At 42.6% G+C, this 20,011-nt stretch overlaps 1 protein-coding gene across 4 annotated transcripts; it reads left to right on the top strand.

Annotated features, from left to right (window-relative positions):
- The first annotated feature begins 973 nt into the window (after window positions 1–973).
- hm13 (histocompatibility (minor) 13) lies at window positions 974–18,594 on the top strand. 4 transcript variants are annotated; one of them, XM_086127594.1, is made up of 12 exons: window positions 974–1,365; window positions 4,351–4,386; window positions 7,853–7,951; window positions 10,873–10,955; window positions 11,046–11,134; window positions 11,213–11,298; window positions 11,397–11,522; window positions 11,594–11,651; window positions 11,807–11,927; window positions 15,609–15,711; window positions 15,788–15,873; window positions 17,436–18,594. In XM_086127594.1, exons 1-12 carry the CDS (start codon window positions 1,141–1,143, stop codon window positions 17,506–17,508), a joined length of 1,185 nt encoding a protein of 394 aa, XP_085983720.1. In that variant the 5' UTR covers window positions 974–1,140; the 3' UTR covers window positions 17,509–18,594. The 4 variants fall into 4 exon arrangements, with proteins under 4 accessions (XP_085983720.1, XP_085983704.1, XP_085983727.1 ...); XM_086127578.1 differs by lacking the exon at window positions 17,436–18,594 and adding an exon at window positions 17,177–17,429; XM_086127601.1 differs by lacking the exon at window positions 4,351–4,386.
- The last annotated feature ends 1,417 nt before the right edge of the window (window positions 18,595–20,011 follow it).

The raw sequence follows: 20,011 nt of genomic DNA, 5'->3' as shown, positions 1-20,011 counted from the left end.
ATCTGTATTGGGTTTATAAAATCAGGGTTGGATTAGTGTTGTGTATAGGTTGGCATCTAGCACTCTATTAAGACAATTGGATGTGTTTCAGAGCCAAGCGTTGAAACTATGCTGTGGAGCTCGGGAGACCACACATATACATGCATTACAAATTGAGAATGGGGAAAAGGCTCTTTGGATTAGACAAGATAAATTGGCATAGATGTACTAGGCAAATTTCAGATGACATAAGGAGGATCTCAAGACAGAGCTAAAACACCAGTTAAAAGTTTTGGATGGATCATACCCCATTATATCTATCCATCAACCCCGACATGTGGTTGATGAGAAGTCCACTAGCTGACTTCTGGCTTTTGGACCTCAAAAGGTCAGGTGGAATTAACTGATCCATCGTGGAAGGACATATTGGAGATAATTATGGTGGCAGTATTGTACTGTATTCCAAGGCATCAAAATCTGAAAATCAAGTGGGTATTGCATTTATGATTCCAAATTCTCATCAATAGAAGAGAAAAGTTAAGTAATAATCTAGCTGTATATACAGCAGAATGAGTTGTGATTCTTGTAACACCTTCTTGGGTCAAGCGTAATAGAGCACGCTAGTGTAATAGAGCATGTGGGAGTAGCCTCAGGTTCCTCCTTTGCATTGCTGAGTATTCGAAATGGGTCATCAAGATCTAGAGAATCTTGTTTCAAGTATAGTCAGGAGGCTGGTTGATGAGCTGAGGGGTCAGAGAGTGGTCTTGAATACAGAAGACATTTTAACTATAAGACCAGTGAGTTATCTTTAAGTTGGAGGTCATGATGGGATTCGATTACTGTATCCAGACCCACACTCCATTTCAGAAGGTAGCGGTAACGCACCACAAGACATTTGCCAACCGCCATTAAGTAAAAGTAAAAGAAGAAGAAGAAGAAAAATTATAATAAGAATAATAGCATCAGAGTGAGAGGTCTTCTTTCGTGGTGCATCTTTGATTTAAGAAACGTGGCCTTAGTGGTTTACCGGCTGGCTCGCGTCTATTCCACGAATGACACGCATACGATTCCGGCTTCGTCCTCCGTTTCTCGACCTGTTTTCTACACACTTTCAGCGCCATCCACCTCCCCTGCCTTTACAGCTGCGATCCCCGGTGAGATATGTCTGAGGTGGAAAAAGCAAGCACCTCGGCTCCGGAGACCGCCGCCGCGCTCATGGGAGCCTTGAACACCACTGACTCCAACGGGACGGACGCGTTCAACGCGACCGCCAAGTTCGTGGCCACGCCGGAGGGCACGGCACTGGCGTATGGCAGCCTGGTGCTCATGGCTCTGGTGCCCATCTTCTTCGGAGCTCTGCGCTCCGTGGCCTGCTCGAAGTCCAAGGTAAGACTGTCGTTAGCAGGCAGTAGCAGCGCGCACTATCGAGCTAGCTCTCGACCAGAGAAGCTATCTTATATCACAATATGTGATTCCTAATGCTGCCTATGTAATTAATGTTAACCGTTGTTGAATTTTGAGCTTGTGTTGTTTTTACGTGTGTTAACATTGTTTCGGGCTCGTTTAATTGTATGACGACTGTTGACGTCATCTCGTTGCATACGTAGTGGTTATTTTGCCGTCACCGGCGTTTTCGACCTGGATCGCGCGAGAACTTGGTCGAGAGAGAGAGCGTGGTGATCGATTAAAGTTGTTGAAGACGCGGTTGCTGCATTCGAAAACACAGTTTGTCCTCTCTTCTTCTGGTAGAGATGGGCTGCTTTGAGTGTTCGCCGAGAAAGAGCTGAATGTCCCCAACAGTGTTGGGGAAGTTCATTTTCTACACTCGCTTGTTCAAAGTTCAAAGTGAAGATCACAAATTTTAAAACTAAAATTTAAATCATGGTTCGTAATTGAAATTTCTTGAATCACAATATGAACCTCACGATCCGATAATTGTCACGATATAGTGGCAAGGTTGGCATGATAAAAAAAAAAGCTCGCAGTACTGTTTAAAAACTCACAATACTGTTAAAAAAATAAAGCTTATGGTATTGCACACAAAAAAAGCATTGTGTTTGCACACAACAGCAGTGACAAATAGGCTTAGCCAGTTATTTTAATGTCATTGTCTTTCTATTCAATCAGCGGCGCAAAGCATTGTGGTCTGTGTAGCTCACAATGCTATGTTCGGTTGAAGCGGGTGAAGAGTAATTAAAAAATAATAATTTAGTCTCAATATGCTGCTTTTGATAATCGTAACATAACGACAATTTTGTCACAATGTTAATATTGCGATATCGCCGTTATGGTTACATTCCAAACAGACCTCATGCGTTGCTTACAAGTATCAGCTTTCATGAATGTCACAATCCATTCTTTCACCATTCATTATGTTACTTCAGCTCATACATTTAGTCTTCACAAATTGCAGACGGACACATTTTCAGAAATAGGAAGAAAACCTCAAACCCAAATCTATTTGTATTAGAGCTGTCAAACGATTAAAATATTTAATCAAATTAAAAATGCAACTGTCATAATTAACTCAAATTAACTAAAATGAATCGTGATTACTCACGCATTTTTTATCGTTTCTGAATTTCCTTTTATATCTTTTTGTCCTATTTTCCCCATTTTAATGCTCTCATCAACATGGAATCATGAATCAGTTTTCTATGTGCAAAATGCAAATATTTACTGAAATGACAATTTCGATTTTCAATTTTACATGAACATTTTTCACTTGGAGCAGTTATTCACACATAATCTCTCACACAATATTACTGTTCATCAACAACAGTGAAAAAAATATTTTGTCACACAACAGCTGCTTTAACAGCTCTTTTTATGGAATCAAAACGGAGCAATATAACATTATAAAGTGCACATCTAAGGTAAACTAGTACTCAGCCTATAGTGGATTTAAGCCATGGTTGCATACTTCGTTTTTCTCAAGTTTGCTTTGAACACAGCAGTCAGGCTATGTTGATTCTGTTGGTCCTTCTTGCTCGGAAGTCTCTCTACAGTTTTGTGTAGACATCATTTCGGATGACTACATTTGGTTCGATGACAACACTGGAGACTTTTTATTTTCATTGTGTTTGCTTGGTCGCGACCACTGCACCGCTGAACTCTCGAAGTGCCTCAGCGCACCGTCGCTGTCAGACGAACACAGAGAAGCTCCATCCACTTTATTTATATGGACACGGAACACTGTAACCTTCCACACAAAATAGTTCCAAACAAGTAACAATCGCGTCAGTGGCATATATCGTACTCAACAGGCTACCTGCTCTTTATTCTCCAGAGGCTCATCAACCTCGTCTCTTATTTCTCTCCCAAAACAGTGTCTTCTCCCGCTTGGTGTACCTTAGTCTTCTCCGCTACGTACAATCTCTGTTCATAGCTTGTAATGGAGGCACTTGCTGGCAATCCGTAGTGGAGTCGTTATTGATAATGATTTCAGCTTGAGTCAAGCTGTGGACAATGTTGACAGGCTAGCATGCAGTAGCCATACATTTAGCAATGGCTTCAGCAAATTTGTTCTTCGTCGTGTTATCCATTTTCCTCGCTTTGAAATTATCCATAGCTGTTTGTCTGAGACGGGGGGGGGGGGGCGGAGTACTCACGTCAGCTGTGTGCTTGGCCATTCAGTGGTATTTCAGACTCGACGTGCTATGATGATAGCTCAGTTTACGACTGCAAAACATACAGGTAACTTTGGTCTAGTCAGTGGAACAATCTGGCAATTTTTTAAAAGTAAACTTTCCATTCATAAACTCTTTAAATATCCGTTTTCGGTGTCTCGCGCTGCCCTGGCTGGCAAAACAAACGTGTGTGGACCTATGCAGCGCGCTTGTTGTTTTGTTTCTGGTTTATTTATAGAGCAATGTAACATCCGCTGTGACGTGTGGCGCGTTAATCTCGCGAGAAAAATTTTAATCCCGTTAAAATTCATTTACATTAATGCCAATAAAAACGCGCTAAACTGACAGCTCTAATTTGTACACAAGCAATATAAAGTAACTTTGACATCAGATGTTCACGTTAAAAACTAAACTGCCACACTGATGTTTACCGCTGACTTTGCTTTGATATTGATAGAAAATGTCCTCCTTTCATCAATGGTCAGTTTACCTTTTATTCCACTGGCAAAGAGGAAGTGAGCGAAAACGCAAACCCTGGAAATGGTCTATGCACACATTTCTGGAGATGAGAAAGTGGAAAAGAATCAAATTTACTGTGGCTTTGTTTCTCCATCATTCTTTCTCCTTTGCTCATTTATGAACATTCAATTGTGTGCTTTTCCCTCTGCATGACTAATTGGATTCAGTCCTGATCCTGCTTCTTTCTTCCTGTCTTGTCCGTTTACATTTGTCTTGTCTGTAGGAGCTTGGAGAAAAAGCGTACGAGTCAGGCATCCGAGTGAGTATGAAAGATGCTGTTTGTAAGCATGAAAACGTACATACTTTGTACGTATATGTGCTTGTATGTGTGCAACAAATTAGTCCGCCATCATATCACCATGACGACCCTGAATCACATCGACCGCATGAAAGCTTGTTTCACACTTCCTCCCCCAACCCCGCCATATCATTAACTAATCAAGATTGTTTTACACTTTACCACCTCCGGTACATGAACCAATCAGATCACCTCTTTGGTCTTAATGTTGATGTGATGCATCTCATGAACAGCAAGTATCAGGTTGACAAAGGGCAGTCACTTGTCAAGTGCACTTTGATAACAGTCAGGTGCAACAATTTGGAATTTAACCAGAACTGTGCCTCCAAAGTCTTTTAAGGCTGAATAACCATTTAAGCATGTGCGTTACCTTGTCATTTATAGAAAGAAATTGCAATAACCACAGAAGAGGAATGTGGTAAAATAAGTACCTGCATCTCTGTCCTGGCTGCTGAGCACCGCATGACTAAAATGATGATGAATTACTGTCAGTTGTAGGTAACGTGCAGCAAGTCGTTTTCCAACAAGATGGTGCCCCTGCACGTTATTTGTGTGAGGTTTGAATGCTCCTGGATGAGCAGTTCAGGGCTCCATAGATTGGTCATCGTGGTCCTGTGGAATGGGCTCACCATTCGCTTGATCTCACACCATTTGGGCTCCCCCTGTGAGTTGGTTACCTTAAATAAGACCTCCATTAATTGAGGTACAAATCATTAAAAAAATGTCGGCCTCTACTTTGTGGAAATTCTCCCATGGGGGGGGGGGGGGGTGATGGAATGTATCTGCTGAAAGTGAGGGAATACTGTATTTTCATTCATTCAGTCCTTTATTTCAGATTTTAAATACTTCGGCAAAGAACCGAAAAGATGACCCAACATGAGTTGCAAATATTTCACAATAACCTGAAGAAGAGCTGCAGAGATATAATGAGGGGTTTAAATCTCAATTCAGTATATATTTTTGAGAACTGTTTTTGAGCTTTTATTGCTGCTGCTTGGAATGGTTAAACTAGTGGCGGGATTGTGTTTTAATTCGTAGACTTCTAACCTTAAGTGTGTTTATGCAGGAATAAGTTCCCGGTAATTCATGCCCCTATATGTGATAATCATATTGAAATTTGGCGTGGCCTGGTGGGCCACTGGTTAGCACGTCCACCTCACAGTACAGAGGTGTGGGGTTTGATTCTGACTCCGGCCTCCCTGTGTGGAGTTTGCATGTTCTCCCCGGGCCTGCGTGGGTATTCTCCGAGTACTTCGGTTTCCTCCTACATTCCAAAAACATGCATGGCAGGCTGATTGAGCACTTTAAATTGTCCCTAGGTGTGAATGTGAGCGTGGATGGTTGTTCATCTGTGTGTGCCTTGCAATTGGCTGGCAACCCGTTCAGGGTGTTCCCCGCCTACTGCCCGAAGTCAGCTGGGATAGGCTCCAGCAACCCCCACGACCTTTGTGAGGATAAAGCGGATCGGAAAATGGATGGATGGATTTTATTTGTATCATTAAAAGAAACGCGTTGCAAATCAGCAAACTAGAAGACAGAATGGCTTCAGCTAGAATACACTACCGTATTTTCCGCACAAAAAGACGCACTGGATTATGAGGCGCACCTTCAATGAATGGCTATTTTGTAATTTTTTTTTCATATGTTAAACGCTTCGCACTAAAAGGCACAATCTACAATGTGTCCACTAGATGGTGCTACACTCCTTCCATTCAACTCGAGAGGCATCCGTTCAACTTGAGAGGCGTTCATGACCGCCTCTGAAAAATGTAAATTGAAAATAATGCATCAAAACAGAAAATCAAGCGAGGAAATCACAAAATAAATTCTATATCCTCCTACAGAATTTATTTTGTGATTTCCTGGCTTAATTTTCTTAGTGGTTTCATTGAAGTCAGACTTAATTTACGTTTTTCGGAGGCGGCTCTCGAGTGGAACGAAAGAAAGCACGGAGACGGACAAAGACGTACAGTACCTGTAAATAGGAGCTGCTGGAAAGGCAGCCACTCTCGCGGTGCCATCTTGAAGTCAAAATAACACAACAAGGTGTCAGTCGTAGTTATTTATTCCTTTGTTGTGTATTCACAAATGATGAAATCACAATATAAATTATGTAGGGGGGGGCAATAGAATTTATTTTGTTATATCCTCGCTTGCTTTTCAGTTTTGATGTATTATTTTCAATTTTTGTAGTTTCATTGAAGTAATCGTTGGTTTACGTTTTTCGGTGGCGGTCTTGAACGACTCTCGAGTCGAACGGAAGAAAGCACGGAGATGGACAAAGATGTACCTGTATTTGTTGAGACTGTTTTAAAAAATTAACACCACGGCTCTCCTTTTTTCGGAGCTGCAACACATACTTATTTAATCAAGCAGCGACACAGTTCACTGAACCAACAGCAAGTTATAACATTGGAAGCACGTCTCCAGGAAGGAGCCATCTTGGAGTCGACGTATTCCCGTACTGACCATACAAAAGACGCACCGGATTTTAAGGCGCTCAGTGAGCTTTTAAGAAAATGGAAGACTTTTTGGTGCGCCCAATAGTGCGGAAAATACGGTACTCACAAAAAGTTGCACTTTTGGGTTAGATTTCTTTCAATGACAATAAATAAATTTGGGTAAAAGTTGCACCTAAAAGGCACTCCAACCTGTGCAGATGAACTTAATTTGATCTTTTTAAATATTTTGAATGCAAATGTCAAACTGGTCAAGGTTTTTGCTGATTTTTTTTTTCAATAATCTCAAACAAGAAGCTGTTTGATCTATGCATCATCCTCCCCGCCAAAAATTCTGGTTGATTTCAAATTTGTATTCAGCAGTCCTTTTCATCATGCTGTTCATCTTTTCACCTCGTGAGCCCAAGACGACACTTCGTAACAACCAACCAGCAGCACTTTGCCATTGCGAGGCTTCGGAATGAAGGTTTTCAGAGGGAAATTGCCACTGAGCTTCGAGTTTCAGAGTCATTAGCAGGTTTCTGAGTGACTGTAAGAGTCCCAGAAAGGACTCGATGAGGACATCCTTGGAAATGTTCATGACTCAAACACCTGTTGTGAATTCGACGAGGACATCCTTGGAAATGTTCATGACTCAAACACCTGTTGTGAATTCAGCTATTAATTGAGCCGAAAGCACTGAGACGTGGGACGGTTGGTCGTGTGCATTCAAAAGTTTCGACAAATTAATTTCACCGAAAAGCCAAATATCCCCAACCTTTTGTGCAGGGCTCAACTCTGCTGCCTGCTCGTTTTCACTTTTCTCAGTCATATAAACATTCATGTTTATTTACCTATGATTGTGTCTTTCTTGACGTCTGTGTCCTTTGGTGAAGAGTTGCAGCAGACATACGTGGTTGATCACATTCAAAGGTTTGACAAACAAAACTAACTGGAAGTGTTAAAAGTACCCCTGCTGCTGTCTGCAGAACCCTTCGGACATGCCGGAGACCATCACCAGCCGGGATGCTGCCAGATTCCCAATCATTGCCAGTTGTACTCTCTTTGGACTCTACCTTTTCTTCAAGGTCATCTTGCAAGTTCTTCCTTACACTTGACTCAAAGTATTCATTGGATTGTAAATGGCTAACAAACACTTGGTATCTAGCGGTAGAACCTAATACATACACATTTATTGTTCATTAGGATGACCATGCCTGACCGCTTGTAATAATAATATAATAAGAATACATTTTATTTGTAAGCACCTTTCACAGCACTCAAGGACACTTTACAACCAAGAGCAAATAGTAAAACCACAGATAAAATTATAAATAAAAGAAGAGAAAGATTTAAGGTGGATATGCAAGTCTGAAAAGGTGGGTTTTGAGCTGGGTTTTGAATGTGGGAAAAGAGTCAATATTATGAATATTGGGTGGAAGTGAGTTCCAGAGCTTGGGGGCAGAGCGGCTGAAGGCAGAGGGTAGAGAGAGGTGGAGGGAGGATGAGGACCTGAGTGAGCGAGAGGGAATGGAAATTTGAAGAAGATTTGACAGATGGGGGCCTGGGGGTGGGGGCAAGGTTATGGATGGCTTTGAATGTATAGAGAAGTATTTTGAAATTAATTCCAAGTTTGACAGGGAGCCAGTGGCGCTGTTGGAGGATGGGGGTGATATGATGGAAGGAGGGGGTTCTCGTGATGATCCGGGCTGCTGAATTCTGAACAAGTTGAAGTTTATTGAGGAATTTGTGATGGACACCGAAGAGAAGTGAATTGCAATAGTCGATAGGGGAGGTGACGAGACTGTGAACAAGGATAGCAGTTGTGTGAGGAGTGAGTGAGGGACGGAGACGGTTGATATTGCATAGGTGGAAATATGCGGACCGGTTAATGTTATTGATGTGGGAGTGGAAGGATAGTGAGCTGTCGAGGATGACACCCAGGCTCTAAATCTGAAGGGAGGGGGACACAGTAGAGCTGTCAATAGTGTGGGAGAAAATGGCGGCTTTGTGTAGGCTCGATTTGGTACTGACGAGGAGGAGTTCTGTTTAATCGCTGTTAAGTTTGAGGAAGTTAAGGGTAAACCAAGATTTGATTTCTGAGAGACAGTGAGAGAGGGAGGAGGGTGGGAGGGAAGCGTCGGGTTTGCTAGAGAGGTAGAGCTGGGTGTAATCCGCGAAGCAGTGAAAGTGTATACCAAAATTGCGAAAAATATTGCCAAGGGAAAGAAGGTAGATGATGAAAAGGAGGGGACCCAGGACAGAACCCTGGGGCACACCAGAAGAGGAGGGATTGTGAAGTGAAGAATTAAGTTGGATGAACTGAGAGCGGCCAGTGACATAAGAGTGAAATTAACGTAGGGGGGTGTGGGTGATGCCTATGGTGGAGAGTCTATTAAGGAGGATGGGGTGAGAGATGGTGTCGAAAGCTGCACTCAGGTCAAGGAGGATCAGGATGGAGATTAAACCAGAGTCTGCTGCCATGAGAAGATCATTTGTGATTTTTATCAGGGCTGTTTCAGTCCTGTGACGGGGACGGAAGCCGGACTGGAATTGTTCATAGAGACTATTGTCGGTGAGGTGGGAGTGGAGCTGAGAGGCAACAATTTTCTCAAGAATTTTAGAGATGAAAGGAAGGTGGGAGATGGTTTTTTATTGAAATCATTGGGATCTGAACCAGTTTTTTTTTTTTCAGGATTGGGGTGACAGCTGCAGTTTTGAAGGGGATAGGAACAATTCCAGTAGACAGAGAGGAATGAATCATGGCTGAGATGAAGGGAAGCAGAGAGGGGTAAGCAGGATTTGACCAGGACTGGAGGGAGGGGATCTAGCTGACAGGAGGAAGTCTTGGATTTGATGATAAGGTCTGAGATTAATGAGAGATGGGGGAGTTCAAAAGAAGATAACGGTTGGCAAGGGGTAGGATGGTCAGAGGAGGGGAGAGGTGCAGAGGAGCCCAGGTGCTGGTGGATTGTGTTGATTTTTTTTTTTCATTGAAAAATAGGAGAAGAGCGTTGCAGGTGTCAGAGGAGTAAAAGTGAGGTGGTAGGGAGACAGGGGATTGAGTGATTTTGTTCCAGAGAGAAAAGAGAGTCTTCGTATTTCCAGCGTTGGAGCAGATGAGTCCAGAGTAGTATTGTGATTTTGTTTGCGAGATGGAATCCTTGTAGACGGATAGTTGAGCTGTATAGATGTCCTTGTGAGCGGTGAGACCAGTTTTCCTGTGTGGAAATATAAATTTGAATTGTTAATCGATCAAAATACGCTGAACCACATTTATCCAATTAACATATTTTCCACACTGTAAGGCGCACCTAAAAGCATTCCATTTTCTCAAAAGCAGACAGCGGACTTCATAATCCGATGCGCCTTACATATGGATCAATATTCAGATTTCTTGGATGTAGTATTTTAAATGTTCTTTAAAGCGCTTTGTTGAGCTGCAGCGCCTGTGAACGCGCTACATTAATCAACCTGTATTATACTGCATTCCGTTTAGCGTAGCTCCATCTAGTGGCTGCATACCGCAATCACAGCCATGATTGTTGCTTCTATTCAATGCACGTTACAATGCGGTGCGCCCTATACATGAAACCAGTTTTAAAATGGGCCATTCATTGAAGATGCGCCATATACTCCGAAACGCCCTATAGTGCAGACGATACGGTGAACACGCTGAAATTTTATGACCTGGTTGATTTTAAAATGGTGCAAATAATATGCACAATAACCTGCTCTGCCACAATACTCAGAAGTCGTTAGAAATTAGAGAGTGTAACTGATTTACAGGGGTGCAGGTCTCTACTCAAGGCAAGGAAGCATTCAGCTGGTGACTAGATCAGTGAATTTAGTGGCACAAGCTGTTGAACGTAGCAGTCAACAATAGCACGTACTTAGCAGCAAACTTGCGGTTACGTATTAGCTGGTGAATTTCACGACACTGTCAGCGTGTTTGGCAGCTAAGGGACGCAGCATGTTTAACATAACGTTTGGTGCGGTGCTATTGCAGGTGTTTTCTCAAGCATACATAAACCTGCTGCTGTCGGTCTACTTCTTTGTGCTTGGCGTGCTGGCGCTGTCCCACACGATAAGGTAATTCGCACCGCTTTGCACATTGAGAGGCGCCCGGTTGGAGGCTAACATGAGTTAACCCATCTTCTTCTTCTTCTTGATGTCCAAAAGTCCTCTTCTGTCCAGAGTCATTCCCTCTTCTGTGCCAAACAAGCAGTACCAGCTGCTCTTCACGCAGGGCACTGGGGAGAACAAAGAAGGTGGGTCCAAGAAAACGTGTTCCTCCTCCTCCCCTTGCCTGAACGCGGCGATTGTCAAAATTTGTTTTGTCTCTTTAGAGATCATTAACTACGAGTTTGACACCAACAACCTGGTGTGTCTGCTTGCCAGCGGCGTGGTTGGCGTCTGGTACATTCTCAAAAAGGTATTGCACGTTGCGGTCGGCGTGATAAGACACTCGAAGCCAATCGTCTTTTACATCGGAGCGGCCAATAACACACCGGCGTTGATGTGGCCGCACAGCATTGGATCGCCAACAATCTCTTTGGCTTAGCCTTTGCTCTCAACGGGGTGGAGCTTCTGCACCTGAACAATGTCAGTACCGGATGCATCCTGCTAGGTGGACTGTTTGTCTACGATATCTTCTGGGTAAGAGCCGACCTCACCTGAAATGAATAAACGTAATATTGGTGCTGACACTCACTCTTGATGTTTTTCAGGTATTTGGTACCAATGTCATGGTGACCGTCGCCAAGTCTTTTGAGGCGCCAATTAAACGTGAGTATCGGTTGTGTTTGATAACAAGACTTTTTTCTCATCACATGCATGGACGTGACTCAGTTGGTCCAATTCGTTGGAACTCCGCCAATGGGATTATTACTCAAAGAGACCGAGATTGACGTCTTGACGTCCTCACTGTCTCTCCCTGCCAGTGGTTTTTCCTCAAGACTTATTGGAGAAAGGTCTGGATGCCAGCAACTTTGCGATGCTGGGTCTCGGTGACATTGTGATCCCGGGTATCTTCATTGCGCTGCTGCTGCGGTTTGACGTCAGGTAACCCTGCAGACTGATATATGATATGTCTTGTACTTTTTTTTGTGCTCTCATTTTTCTTCTCATTGCTATTCTTCTTGTTGTATTCATCCTTCCTCTTGCTACTCCTTCTGGTCATTCTTCCACTGGTTCTTTTGCCACTTATTTGACTTGTATTTGTTTCCCTACTTCTACTTGTTCTTGTGCTTATCCTTCTTGTTGTACTTATTTTTGGTTCTCTGCTTCTGTTTATCGTACGTCATATGCGTGTAACGACTGTAAATGTGTACTTCTTCTTGTCTGTCCTTTGCTTTCGATTCACTCCGTCTGCTGTCCGACCTCTACTTATTTTAACCCTTTCATGCATAGCATGGGTCAAAAGTGACCCGGCTGAGTTTTTATTTTCGATATCTTTGCAGTAAATTAATTTCATCATTCAGTGTTGAAGGTATTCCTCAATTAACTTCTTTTTGACCATCATACACAATTATTTTATTTTTTCCTTTCTTACTTTTTGAATAAAAAACATTTTCATATCACTACCCTTCTAATGCACAACATGGGTCTAAAATGACACATATTCATTTTCATGTTATTTCATTCATGGCCGAGTTTTTTTATGATGTACCGTATTTTCACGACCATTCGACGCACCGTATGGTTGGGCGCAGTCTCATTAATGGGTGCTATTTCTGTATTTTACACATAGACAAAACGCACTGTATGATTGGGCGCAATTTTAAAGTGGTAAAACATACGCCAGCTTAAACATACGGCATGCATGCGCGCACGCTAAAAACACGTTAGCTTGTAGCATACGGTAGCATGCCAAGACATAGAGATACAAGCTAAAAACACGTTTTTAAAAAGGCAACGGAAAACTGAGTTCCGTTGTATTTTATTTAGCCATCGTACAATGTACTCACGATTTTCGATCAATCATCACCCAGAAATCCATCAAAGTCCTCATCCTCTGTATCAGAATTGAACAATTGTGCAAGTACCGGTAATCCATCAAAAACGCCGTGTTCCCTCTCGTTGTCAGTCACTCTCATTGCCATGTGGCTCCACAGAAATGATGCCGGCTTTGCCAAAAACTCGAACAACAGTGCAAGCAGACACGTTCGTCCAAGCAGCCACAATCCATTCGCAAATTGTGGCGTAACTCGCCCAGCGCTGCCTCTCACTCTTTGTAAAGTTGTGTTTGCCATCGATCATTCATTGTTCCCATGCCGTTCGCAACTTTACTTTGAACGCCCGGTTGATGCCGATGTCCAGCGGTTGGAGTTCTTTAGCCAAGCCTCCGGGAATAACAGCAAGCTCAGAGTTCATTTGCTTGACTTGGTTTTTCACCGCTGCTGTGAGATGGGCACGCATGCCAAAAGCATAACCGATGGCTTGAAGTTTGAACTGAGCTTCGTAGGCGTGTCTCTTTGTAGAATTTTTTTTCGGGGGTTCTTAGAAACCAAAACCGAAGTTGTTTTGCAACAATGCACATAGCCACACTCTATACAGGTGTTGGTACCTGCTTGTGGCGTCCCTTTAGCGTCCACTTACACGCCCACCCTTCACTGATTGGCGGACTTCTTCCCCGCATGCCTGTCACTCACGTCTGCCTTTTCTCGCTCTTTCTCTCCATATATGTATATATACACGCCCACCCTTCACTGATTGGCCGACTTCTTTGCCGCATGCCTGTCCACAGTCACTTCCGCCTTTTCTCTATATAAACAGCGTGTCGGCTGTCAGTCAGGTTTTGGAACTCAGCGCATAGACAAGACGCTCCGCATCATAAGGCGTCCTGTCCATTTTGGAGAAAATTTTAGACTTTTAATGGCGCCTTATAGTCGTGAAAATACGGTAACTTTGAAAACATTTAATTTGATCAATTACTCTTCCAACTATGCAGTAAATATTTTGTTTTTGATTACCACTGGTCATTATTTCCACTTTTCCTTTCTTTTGGTATAGCTTTTGTATTTCGACTTCAAGGTTACACACATGGGCCAGAAAGACCCACATGTATTTACTAGCTTTTGCACTTGGAGTGAAAAAACATTTCACAGCTCTGCAAAGGTCCCCCTTTGCTCATCTCTAATACATGCATTGTTTTTCAATTGCTCTAATGTTGCCTCAAAATATGTTTGGTGACAATTGTGAATTGCACATAATATTTGATTAGGTTTAGGTGTATCTGGAAATCCAGCTTTCCTGGATGAAGAAGAGTCCTCTCATGACACAGAAGACTCCTCTGATCAATCGTCTGAAGAGGAAACTCAGACTCAGTCCAATAGACTGAGTAAAAATGGATCTGACTGGAATTAGAGTCCTCCACACTCATGGCAGAACAAGAAGCCACAAACATCTTGATGGAGATGTCAAGGACCTCCTCCTAGAACATCAGCTGTTTCACCAAAAGATGCATGGGATATGTTCATGAGTGACAACATCTTTGAGGAGATTCTAAAATGCACCAACTTAGAGGGACGAAGAACTGCCACAACAAAAGGGAAATAGTGGAGAAACATTGACAAAGAAGAATTCATGGCCTTTATCGGTTTGACCCTCATTGCAGGGGATTGTGTCACCATAGATGAGTAGTTTGTGCCATTCCGAGGCAGGTGCATGTTCCGCCAGGACATGTCCAGAAAGCCTGCAAAATATGGGCTAAGAATCTTCTGGATGTGTGACGCAAGGGTACGTTATGGAATAGAAGGAACTGTCTTTACAGGGAGACAGCCAAGACCAGAGGTTCAAAGAAATTTAGGAGAGAATGTCATCCAACAATTGTGCAGTGGAATCACAGATAGGTGAATATACAGGACAATAGAGAAAGTAAGTTTTAGCACAATGCCTACATAAATTGTAGTTTATTTTTTATTTGATTTCTTTATAGGCAGAATAGAATACAATGCATTGCAGCCAGTTCAGAGTTGTTAAACTACTGAAAAGCGAAACTCAATATCCGTGTTCTCTCTTATCAAAGCTGTGTGACAAAATGACAAACACGTTGCAAATATCAAACACAAATGTTTGGTCTCCTTCACTGCTAAAGTAATGACTTGAAGCAAATTATTATAGTTTAAGTCATTTAGTCACACTTGGATGAATGGGTCAATTTTGACCCATGTGTGTAAATGTCATGTAATATTAAAAACTATTTTTGTTCATAAAGTATGAAAGAAACAATGGAAATAATGATCAGTGGTAATCAAAAACAAGGTATCTAAGGAACCCTTGGAATACCCGATGATAAAATGAATTGATTTCAAAAGATAAAACAGAAAAAATACTCAGCCAGCATGAAATAACATGGAAAATGAATGCGGGTCATTTTTGACCCGTGTTGAGCATTAGAGGGGGTGTGGTTATGTTGTGCATCAAAGGGTTAAATTTATGTGTTCTGCGACATGGCCCTCTTTCCACTTGTTTTTCCTCTTTTCATTAATCTACTTATTCTACTTGTTTTGACATTTTCTTCTGATCCTTATTCAACGTCTTGTTTTACTACTTGTTCTTGTGCACTCCTTCTACTTCTGTTTTTTTACCCCCGTTTCTTCCATCTGATCCCTTACCTCTCCAATTTGTTTTTCATCTACTTGCTCTAATCCTTCTACTTGTTCTTTTTGTATCATTCTACTTGTTCTGCCAATCATTTCTCTCCTTCTTCCTCTACTACTTTTTATTGTTCTTTGTCTGCAGCCTGAAGAAGAACAGCAGGACATATTTCTGCTCCAGCTTCCTGGCCTATATCTTCGGACTGGGCCTCACCATCTTTGTTATGCACACCTTCAAACATGCACAGGTGAGCCGTTTAAGGTCACTCAAGTTCTCTCTGCCCGCCCCTCAGACTCACTAACATGCGTTTGTGTCCTGGTCAGCCCGCTCTACTTTATCTAGTGCCTGCCTGTGTGGGCTTCCCCGTTGTGGTGGCACTCTTCAAAGGAGAACTTACCGAGATGTTCAGGTGAGTAGCCAGGGCAAGAAGGTCATACAATCCGTGCCGCCGCTGCCGTCACGGCAACGCCTTTCGTTGAACACAGCCAATCGTCTTATTCGATGCTCGGTCTGCATCCACGTCCTGTGCATTCCTCTTCCTCGTCTCTCTCTATCTGCCGGCACTTCGGTGTCTTTGTCTACCTCCTCTGTCTGCATCCACTCCCTGTGAATTCCTCTTCATCCCCTGTGTGTTTTCATTTTTCTCCCTGCTTTTCCGCATCCACATGCTGTCTCATCATCTTTCTTCTGTCTGTATCCCCTTCCTGTCTTCTTCCTCTTCTGTCCGCATCCACTTTTCATCTATTCATTTTCCTCATTGTCTGGATTCCACTCCCTGTCTTCATCGCTATCCTCTTCCTCCTTTTGTGCTTTCACTGCCCATGTTTTCATCTTCTTCTTTGCTGTATTTATCCACTTCCTGTCTTCATCTTCCTCCGCACTGTTTGCAGTCGCTTCCTGTCTTCCATCGCGTTGTCTGCGTCCACATCCTGCCTTCCTTGTCCTCCTTTGTCTTCATCCATCTATTATTCTTCCTCATGTCTGCACTGCATCCACTTTCTGTCTTCTTCTTTCTCTTCCTCCTGTGTGCAGTAGTGGTGGGGAGATCGATACAAAGTCGGTATCAATATCTGATCGAAGGTAGTGTGATGACAGCCTAGTTCCAGTTTTGCTCTGGTATACACCATTGCGGTTTTGTTAAACAGGTGAACAGCCAGGTTACCATTTTCTATCCGAAATGTTTTATATTTGTTGTGAAGGGTTGATCTTGAACAACTTCTTCATTTTAAGCAAACATAAAATACAGAAAAGTTCAATGAATGGAGCAATCTTTTGGATGTTTGGATTGTTTCAAAACAATACCTGGAAAAAACGTATCACTTGTTTAAGAAAAAAATCCTGACGTGTGTGTGTGGTGGGGGGGGGGGTAGAATTTTATATTTACCAACGTCCTAATGATGTCCTGGATTTACCGTTTGACCAATATAAAAAGCAAACGTCCTCAAAACACTTAAAGGACATGAAAATTCATTGGAAATTGGCAATTGGATGATGTATCTACTTTATCGGCATTACTGGACCTGCGTTTACTAGATATCGGATAGGTACTAAAATAGTACTGCACGGTACACCAATCCTTTGCTCCCACCTCCTGTCGACGTTTTTCTTTCAGCACTGTCATCCTTTCAGTCTCTCCTTCTTCCTCACATCGTCTTAATCCTACTTCTTGGCCCTTTCTCTCCCCCTACCATCCCTCCCCTCGGAGCACGTAGCTATGAGTCATCCGAGGGTGTCCTTCCAGCCTCTCCCAGGCTCACTTCCTTCCCAAGCATCAGCGGCTCCCCCGCCAGCCTCTCTGCGTCCATGAACGCTGCCAGTATGGCAACAGACACCTCCCACCGGCGTCGCTTACAGGCCGCCGCCACGTAGACTGACTGTCCCCATATGGCATTTGCCATCAGACGGCTACTGCTCACGTCTTCTTCCTGTCCGGCCTCATCATCATCATCATCGTCATCTGTTCTCCTCCAGGTACGAGGAGTCCATTGGGGATGAGGGGCTAGCTAAAGATGACTCATCCGAACCACTGAAGAAAGACCAATAACATTCACTGAGCGCCCCCGCCTCGCAAACACCCACATTTTGCCAGCCTCCGCCCACCGCCTCCCATTCAGCTGCTTCCTGCCAACACTTCCGACCACTTGGCATTCTGCACCCTTATTGTCTGCAGGAGGGCGGGGACCCAGGAGCCCTCTTCCATCAATAAGTTGCAAGGATGAGCAGATGGGGGCAGGGACTTCTCACAAGCGAGGGGCACGGTCATAATCGGATGATGGGTAGAGGCGACAACATACATTTGACCTGGACGATGCATTCAGAACTCAAAAGGCCGTTTCTGTTTTGGAGGTGATTGAGAAATTTAACACGAGCATTCTTTTGTCTTTTAATTCTTATTAATGTATCCTTTAGACAACAACAAAAGCAGACAGGGTTGGGATGTGCCTTTTCCACCCTAATTATTTTATAATCTTCATGATTAGTGACGAACCAAACAGTTTGTCTGAGCCTGTCATGGAAAGATAGGCTCCCAGCAGAAATATATTCAATATGAAGATTGTTATAAATATCGTAAAATTGCCTTCAAAGTACTGTCCTAGCATTTTGTGTGAAATAATTCTTTATTTTGATCATGAAACCTCATTATAAAAGCCCCTCGCCCTCATCTGCGCACCTGCATCTAAATGCTAATGGCACCGGGGGTTGGATGTCATCATGTGTCTTTTTCTGTTTGTTTTTTTAAGATCCTTCTTGTTTTTAGGTATATTAGGGTAAAATAAAGGGAGTTCTGAGAAGGTGCAATGGGTATTTCACAATAAAACCGCAATTCACATCAGTGTGTTTTTTGTTGTTGTTTCTGTGCTTTGTGTTCCGATTGCTTAACGGACTTTTAGGAAGTGCTTATTGTTTGGAACGGTACATTTGCTCTCATAATCTGCTGGATTTCCCTCAAGTTTTCAACGGTTCATTCTCCATTGTTGATCCTTCCTTTGCTCAAGTTTCCTTTTTTTAATTTGATGTTGAGGAGAGGGGGGAAAATGTATGAATAATTATCTTGCTTGTGTACAGCTCCCTTTGGTTGAGGACTGCATGTTTTTGGTGTTTGGCAATGCATAAAGAAGCATAAATTTGACATCTCAGACTCAAGTGTTTGTGTTGCCGTGTCATCTGATGTTCGGTAATTTCCTGTAAAATGTTGTCATGGGAACATTCACACACAAGACCCGATGGGTTATCAAGCTTCACCACGATGCTATGCGCTCACAAACTATCAAAAATTAAAAAGTTTTTTAAATGGGTGGTTGGGAGGGGATTCATATTGAAATTAATCTGCGAATTTGCAGTTTATAACTAAGATAAGAAAATCCCACCATCAATTGTGGCGATACAATGTGGCCCTGTTAACACGAATTCCACCCAACACAGGGTGTCCGTAAAGTTTGGGCACATGGTTTAAAAAAAAAAAAAAAAACATTCTTCTTCAGGTTAAATTCTTCTGCAATTTTGCGATAAGACAAACTTCTCATCCCCTTAGGAGTGCAAAATCAATTTGCTCTTAAAACGGCCATCTTCATTCTGGAGAAGAAAAACAATATCAATAAAGGAGTGAAATCTGCTTTTTACCCAGACCAGGGGTCGGCAACCCAAAATGTTGAAATAGCCATATTGGACAAAAAACCCCAAAAAACAAATATGTCTGGAGCCGCAAAAAAATAAAACCCTTCTATAAAACTTGCAATGAAGGAAACACATGCTGTATGTATGTAGGAGACTGGACTGTCTCCGATTTTTTTGTTATTCATTCCTTTATTGTGTGTTCACAAACTTCCCCATAGAATTTATTTTGTGATTTCCTCGCTTGGTTTTTTGTTTTGGTGCATTGTTTTCGCTTTTCTTTGTGTCAGTGAAGTGATCATTAATTTCCGTTTTTCTGAGGCTGTCTTTGAACGCCTCCCAAGTCGAACGAGAAAAGAGAATGCACGGAGTCGGACGCAGACGTGTCTGTGTTTGTTGAGACTGTTAAAAGCATAAATAAAGTGTACGTTTTAAAAAAACAACTTTCGAGATCCTTTGTGTTTTTCCACGTGTTTTGTATGCACCCAACATGCCGGAAAGTGTCGCGTAAGAGTGTCCTCTCATCACATTGGATTGTAGTGATTTGTCGGCCTGCACTTTTAAGTTTCATGGATTGTTGTGGCTTGGAAATAATTTGTCTTCCCTTATCAAGCAAGGCAGTGCTGTTGTTTATTATGGTACGATTGTCTTTAATCTGTTAGATAATTTTCTTTGATCTCTTAGATCCTTTTTCGAACTCTTTCAAAATTCAATTTCAGGGATGGCAATTTTCCGCGGATACGCGGAAATCCGCCGTTTTATTTCTTAAATTGATCATTTTTGTGAATCGTCTAAATCCGTTGAGAAAATTTTAGGGGGGTCAGGTACCTTATCGTCGAGTTTTCACGAGCTCTCCCGATCAGTCTTTCCATCTTCCGATTGTAAACAGCCCTGCGATTGGGCACTGCGTCAAGTCACCTCCACTCGCAAAATCG

Source organism: Hippocampus guttulatus, chromosome 1, assembly GCF_054856545.1.
Source record: "Hippocampus guttulatus isolate MCC_2025c chromosome 1, RoL_Hgut_1.0, whole genome shotgun sequence".
In the NCBI taxonomy this organism is placed as follows: domain Eukaryota; kingdom Metazoa; phylum Chordata; class Actinopteri; order Syngnathiformes; family Syngnathidae; genus Hippocampus; species Hippocampus guttulatus.
The sequence above is the reverse complement of the archived record's forward strand: the minus strand, read 5'-3'. Positions and strand labels throughout refer to the sequence as shown.